The 7,127-nt window shown below is 39.9% G+C and overlaps 1 protein-coding gene across 3 annotated transcripts in view; it reads right to left on the bottom strand.

Moving 5' to 3' along the window:
• Positions 1-4,318: 4,318 nt before the first annotated feature.
• The window catches only part of pus7l (pseudouridine synthase 7 like), an 8,429-nt gene continuing 5,620 nt past the window's right edge, over positions 4,319-7,127 (bottom strand). For all 3 annotated transcript variants that reach the window (XM_010790035.1, XM_010790033.1, XM_010790034.1), the window contains exons 6-10: positions 7,027-7,108; positions 6,696-6,861; positions 5,935-6,043; positions 5,394-5,447; positions 4,319-4,923 (exon numbers count right to left, since the gene is read on the bottom strand). In XM_010790035.1, the coding sequence (XP_010788337.1) occupies positions 4,555-4,923; positions 5,394-5,447; positions 5,935-6,043; positions 6,696-6,861; positions 7,027-7,108 (780 nt within the window). In that variant the 3' untranslated portion in view covers positions 4,319-4,554. The remainder of the gene's footprint in view (positions 4,924-5,393; positions 5,448-5,934; positions 6,044-6,695; positions 6,862-7,026; positions 7,109-7,127) is intronic.

A 7,127-nucleotide genomic window follows, 5' to 3' on the forward strand; every position in this document is an offset into this window, starting at 1 on the left:
AGTCAGTTCTTATGATTACATTTTCCCACAGGCCAACAACAGCTTAAAAAAAACAATTTCCCTCAAAGAGAAAACCAAACATGCCCTGTTGTAACAAGAGAAAAAGTGCAGAAGGAAACATCCATGTAAACTCAGTGTGCTGCTCTGTGATGCTAGTTCAAGCCAGATACTTGGCATCTCATCTTGGGTGCAAGGTCATCAATGTTTGGGCTCAGGCTCTGAGCTGAGGAGACCCTCAGGATGGAGTGAAGGTGTGCGTGCAATATACCGGCGGGCCAGATCTAATAGTAATTAGAAATTATCCTGCGGGCCGAAATTAAATCCACCAACAGCCTGATTTGGCCCCAGAGCCTTGAGTTTGACACATGTGATTTAAGTCAATTGTTGTAACATTTAAGCCGCCTAAAAATGCAGAGATGCTGAACATAAGGCTTTAAAAAGTTAAACAGCTGATCAATAACCCAAGCTAGATAGAATATGTCATTGTGCTTTACAAAACGGATCTTTTTCCTTTTTAATAATTCTGTTCCTGATTGGGTTAAATCTAAATGACTTCATATCTCTTGACATCGTATGGATCCCACTTCTCCATCCATTGATGCTCCATAGCGCTTCAGCATTACTTTTCACATGAATCAATCTCATTTAACACAATCATGTTTTTCGGCTTTTCCGCTTGTCAATAGCTCAGCTGCAGCTATCAGGTCAGTGTATTTTCCACATGCAGGCCTCTCACATGTGGGACACTGCCTAGAGAACTCTAAATGGGTGACAGATCAGCCTTAAGACAGCACTGATATCCAGTGGTTTTACTGTTGAATAAAACCATAATAAATACCATAAATGCACATCCAGGCAAATGTGGTCATGGGTTTGTCTATAGGGTACAATATGAGAAAGCTCACTCTAATAGCATTTGCGTATTTAATGTGAATTTCACATGGTAAAGTCATTTCCACATCATCTGGTTTTTACTTTTCTTCCCAACAAGTGCGCTCCTTGTTAGCTTCAATCCTCGCAATCAAAACACCAGAATCGAATCCAAGAGCCTTCGTGCACAAACCCCAAGAATGTCACTTAAGTGCATCAGTAATATAAATCTCTTGATTAAATGGCCGCAATGTAGAATAGGAGCTTTAAAGACAACTCTGGAAATCCTAAAGACTTACCGAAGATATTCCCATAAAAGTGGCGGCTTACAAGTCAAAAGAAACATACTGTAAAATCATTGGGGGGGATAAGTTTTCAAATACTGAGATTAGTCAAGATGCAGTTTGAGTTATGCTTCCACTGTACTCAGCCATGATGTGAACCAAGGAAGTCACTTCTGGATTGCAGCAACAGGGGTCCCAGAAAAAAAACACTTGCTTTCTCTTTCACAGGCACAGACAAGTTCAGAAACACATGCACGCAAACATTTTCAAAATTCCCACATGCACAGTCCCGTATCAGCGTCTGCTCTAGTAAAAACACAGGGAACCACTTGCCAATCAACTGACTGGAGGAAAGACAGCTCAAGCAGGGTCAAAGGTTGTTGGAATGTTTATATATCTTATCATGAGCTGTTTCTGAGTGTGTGTGAACCTCTTACACATAGGCTGATTAAACCAGAACATGCTGCAGAACTCTTTCTTTACTTACTTTACTTGTCCCTTTCTCTTCCACTTAAAGCCCCTAAAAACTTGGTTTCAAATTGTAATTTTGTCTTGATAGCCCATTACGTTTTCCACCCTCTCCAGGTGTTATCAACCCAATGGATTGGCGTTATCAGAGGTTATCAGGCTCAATTATATGGGTTCAAAGAGGCCTGCTCCACCTACTGGGAGATTCAGAAGTCCATTGGTCATCTGTTCACAGGGTTGATCACCGATATGAATACAACACAACTCTATAAGGTGTAGTATAGGCCTAAAATGCACATGTAACGCACAATGATAAATACTATAACCCTTAATGAGGCTCTATTATGCTTTTGAGGGATCTTCCTTCCCTGTAGTGTGTTAGAAAGGTTTTTGTGCATGTCAATGGTCTGCAAAGGCTAAGTTCCCCCCTGCCTGAAACACCTCCAATCGACTCCTTTGTTTACTTCCTGACATAGTGACATCACTATGTAACACTTGTGCTTCTATTTGATAGCGCTCCAACACATTGTACGTGATAGACTAAGGGGCGGAGCATCTCTAGGCAGTTGACCAATCACAACAGAGCCGGCGAGAATGAGAAAAATAAAGAGCTTTTTGAACATGAAAGCATGGAGACATGTCACAGTAGAAACACTAAATACAACCTGAACATGCATGAAAGGGCCACTTTAAAGCAGGTATCATTAGCTTTTTCCAAACTAAACTCAACCTCTATAGAACCAGAGAGATTGCGAAAAAAAACGCAATTCCAGAAATGTCTCAGCAGAAATATCCACAATTGTTGTAACTGGACTCACAGCAAGGATGTTTAATTGGTCCAAAGAAAAAACTTGGCCATAGAAAGCCATATACTGCTCTGTTTCTTTCATAACCCTTTCCTTCCACTTCCTCCTTTCTAGAGTATATACGTCAATTGTCATCATGGTAATCGTCGTTCATAACCCTTGACTTCCTTGTCTCAAGACTTCTCTGCCTTTCTCAATGAGACGAGTAGTAAAGTTGTCATTTTTGCTGTTGAAGTGGGTCAACATTTATCTATAGCAAGCTGGAACAGGATTAGCCCGAGGATGCAGAGACGTCACTCGCCCATTTCTGTCATTGTAGAAAAAGTATAGCGTAGCTATTTAGCGTAACGTAGAATCAGGCCAATTATAGCCTACTTTTCAACTGCAACTATACTGGGCCTTATCCACACCACCACTTTGCAAATTGTGCCAGTAAAGTATATACTCAAGCTAAATTTGGAAGCAATACTATTTTCTTTTCTATTTTCTGTGATCACCGGTTGGAAACGTCGTGTTTAAAACCAACATCTGCAGGCAAGGTTAAAAGTGTGGTGACTGTTGAGGGGTCAAGGAGTTTCACACTTAAATATGCAGCCTTAATGCCTCCTGGGAGATGCATTTAACCTCGCACACAACTTCTATAAACTCTCATTTAATATCAATGCGTGAGATCTTTTAAAACAATAAATCACAATTATTAGGAATGAAAGAACACAAGGAGGTATTGGTCGATCTGTCAATATTTAGTTTGACTCACAAGGAAAGAAACTCCAAATACATACAATCTTTTTTTCTGGTTGATAAAGTATTTCGGTTTGTAACTAAACTCCTGAAACAGTTAAGAAACTCATTACTGCTAATGCGTCTCCTTGGCTCAGAGGGTTCGTCTACTGGCAGGCAGTTTATCACCCAGCGCTGTGGGTTAATGACAGACTGCATGTCAGAACCCACCTCCAACTAAAACTTCCATAAAGTCAGTTTTTACATTGCTTACAATAAAAAAAACACCCTGCAGTTATAACCAATGTGAGTTATTCATGAGGGAGATTTAATATGCTGCTGTCTTTAAACATTCTCATACAAATTGCATAAATCAGTCACAGGAGGCAGATCCGGATCAACTATAAGAAAGATTGAATGCTGCCCCTCAGCACCGTGATTATACAAGAGTTTTATGCTTCATTATTTTTTATATTACTTCAGGAATGCCTCTCCTGCTGGTGTACAGATCATTTTTTAACTGTGAGTGGATCATGTGTACGGACACACTGGATTTAGCCCCAGATTAGTGGCGTGATATACTCATTAACATCATCAGCATTTCTCTCATGTGGTGCAGGTGCTGTTTTCACTCTGATAACAACTCATTAAATATTCAAACTTAAACAAAAATGTTGAAACTCTCAATTTATATTACATTGAGAAGAGTAGGAGACCCTGTTATACGACCTAATATTGCTGTGTGTTGTCTCCATCTAGTGGTGATTAGTGACCAGTACACTACTCTTCACTAATCACAAGCACACATTTATTTCGAAAAGCTCTTTATTTGTACTGCCTGTGCTGCAGCACCTCTTTTCACCCTCTGTCTGAAACCAGAGCCCAGTCTGCTCAGAATGGTTAGCTGGCCGGCTCTTTTGTGATTGGTCAAACACTTAATGATGTCACGCCGCTTAGCCTATCACTTGAAATGTGTCAGAGCGATAGCCAATAGAAGGAAACACAGGGATTTTAGCCTTTGCAGACCATTTACATGCACACAAACCTATAACACAGTACTGGAAAGGGACAACTAAAAAAAACAAAAACATATTAGGCCCTCTTTAACATTTGAAAATAAAAGCGCGGAAAAAAGTTATGGAAAAAAAGTAAACAATTTTTTTTCTCTAAAAGTTTTATTCATGGCACAAAACACAAATACGGTTAACACGGTTTTACATTTATAGTTGTTCATGTGTTTTATCAATTGCACATTATGCATTTTTTTTTCTTTTTATAAACACAGACTTATGTGTTACCTTAACAACGAAAGAAATAAGGCTACTAATAACGTATCACAATGAGGGTTTACAAAAAAATTAAAACAAAAAAAAACTTCTACAAATGTGTAGAAATACAAGTGACCTCTAGGGGTCACACTTCATGATCTCTCTGAGGCAGATGGTGGCGTAGCAGGAGGAGTCCAGGTCGAAGTTTAAAGTGAGAGTTAGCTTCCCCTCTGCCGTAGTACCGTTGAGCTGCCGGTCACTGTTTCTACTGCTGTTCCCTGTCGACTCCTCCTCCCCCGCCTCCCCACAGGCCGCTCTCTGGAGCTGGTAGCTGAGGTTGCGTGGCGAGGCCAGCAGGGGGCGGTGGCAGCCGGGGAGGTTTAGTTTGAGGTTGCTGACTCTGAAGCGACAGCCGTCCAGCCCGTCTCGGGACAGTCTCTCCTGATACCAGGCCCCCATGGCGTTTTCTGGATACTTCACTGTGTTTCCAGGCATCGGCATCAACACCTGAAAGGATAATAATAATAATATTTTATTTGTATTTACTTGCACATCTCAAAACATTGTCTTGCACTATTTTATTCTATATTAATGGACATAAAATACACACTGTTTTCACACACACATGTAAATAATATGTACACATGACCAAATATTATTATGTTCATTTTAATTCATTTCTTATTTTATAGTTATAATTAAAAAACTTTGATTTTATCCTTGATTTGTATTAATCTGTGTGAATCTGTGCTGTCCTGCTTTTCAATCTTATCTTATCTTATTTGTTCTATGTCCTATATGTATGTTAAACTGTTGGAGGAGCCTGTGACCTGTACGTTTTTCATTGCCATATCTACACTGTAGCTAATGTGCAAATGGCAATAAAGCCTTGAGACCTTGAAACCTAAACAGCAAAAGTTGCGAGAAAAGTAGAAAAAGGAGCAATTCATGTAAAAGTATTTCCCAAAAGCACATACATGTCCCAATGTGTACACCTCTTCTTGCTCCTCTTGGTCCGTCACCACATGGATCTGCAAAAGTGAAAAAGGAACGTTTAAAAGCACGGACATGGCTTTTTCAAAATTTGATAAGATGTCCTAACATTAAGAGTTCCTGCAATGAATAAGTACACTTTCTAGAAAACTGTGCCCTCACTGTCATCTAAAACATATTTCCCATTCACTGTCTATGAAGCTTTGACTTCACAGATTCAAGCTGGACATTTATTTAATATTTTGACTGCCTTAGACCGTAGAAGTAACAGACATATATTTTGGAAATGGGCATAGGTCCCCTTTAATAAAAAAGCACAGATACTCATTTGCATACTGACATTTGAGCTGTTTGATCTGTATATCTAAGGTTTAAGTCCAAGGCTTGTGTAGTCACATACTGTACTTAGTCCAGCTGAAAGCAGTGTTTGCTCCATTGGTACAAATATGGCTGCATTACACCCAACATATTCAATACTCTTTATCCTTATTCAACATGTGTTATCACCCTATAACCCTCTGTTACCTGAGGCAGGCTGCTCTCAGCGGAGTCCTCCTGCAGCCACACCAGGTCTCCTCTCCGGGCTCTGTGGCCCAGAGTGCTCAGCCTGTGAGCCACAGCCTCGTTCCACACTCTGGGAAACAGATAGATCACAACAATCATCTCTATTTAACGATTAAAGCACTGGTAGCTGGCTTCAATTTCCCTAAACAGTTTATCTCCAAAAACGTATTTTCAGTCCCTTCAAAACTCTAACCATCCACATATTCAGTCTCCTGTACAGTCAAATGGTAAACTAATGACATCTCCTTAATAACTGTGTGTAAAGTCAAACAAAGGAAAATAATTCACTATACATTATTTTTGTCTATGATGATGTCATATGTTCATATAAAATATTGTGTTTAACAATAAAAACAGTGTATTTATATACAAGAATATGCGTTTATATTGTGTTTTATGCTTGGACACGTCATTTTCCAGCTGCCTTGATGCAAAATACAGTCTCACATTAAAAAGAAAAAATATATATATTTGCAGTAAACTGAATATTTATTCAATAATAATATAATAATAATAATCTTTATTTGTATAGCACCTTTTATAAAACAAGTGCAATCCAAAGTGCTTCACATAGACATTTCACAGAACACTGATATCACACAGAATACAGTTACCAGTAAAATGCTTAATTTTTTTTTGATGAAAACAAATTCTTTGGGGATTTTTCTTTAAATGCCTCCCAGTGTGTGCAGTGGAGCTAACAGTGTGCTGTGGGCTCTGACCTGCTGCAGTAGGCGTGGGGGTAGAACACCCTCATGCTGTGGGGCAGGCTCAGCCAGCCCTGGGTACATCCATCCGCCCCGGTCCCGTAGCGGTTCATGGCCCGGAGCATCAGCCGCTCCCTGGCCTTCGACAGCGGCATCAGCGCCAAAGACTCCTTAGCGTTATCTGGCAGGGAAGACAAGAGAAAGGGATAAAGAAAGCGAAACAGTTATGTGGAATTCCTAAAAAGGTCATTCGTTAGTTGTTCTCAAAAAAAGATGGATGACAGCAAATGACTATCTTTTTACATTGTTTGCAAAAAATGAAACCCAGAATTGTCCTAGCTCTCACCTGTTTGAATGAAGTGTCTCTTGGCGTTGTTCACTGGATCACTGAGGTCTTCTGGAGTGAAGAAGAGACGCACGGCACTCACCTGCCACCCACACCCACAC

This window comes from Notothenia coriiceps, unplaced genomic scaffold (genome assembly GCF_000735185.1).
Source record: "Notothenia coriiceps isolate Sejong01 unplaced genomic scaffold, NC01 NC01_scaffold00033693, whole genome shotgun sequence".
NCBI lineage: Eukaryota > Metazoa > Chordata > Actinopteri > Perciformes > Nototheniidae > Notothenia > Notothenia coriiceps.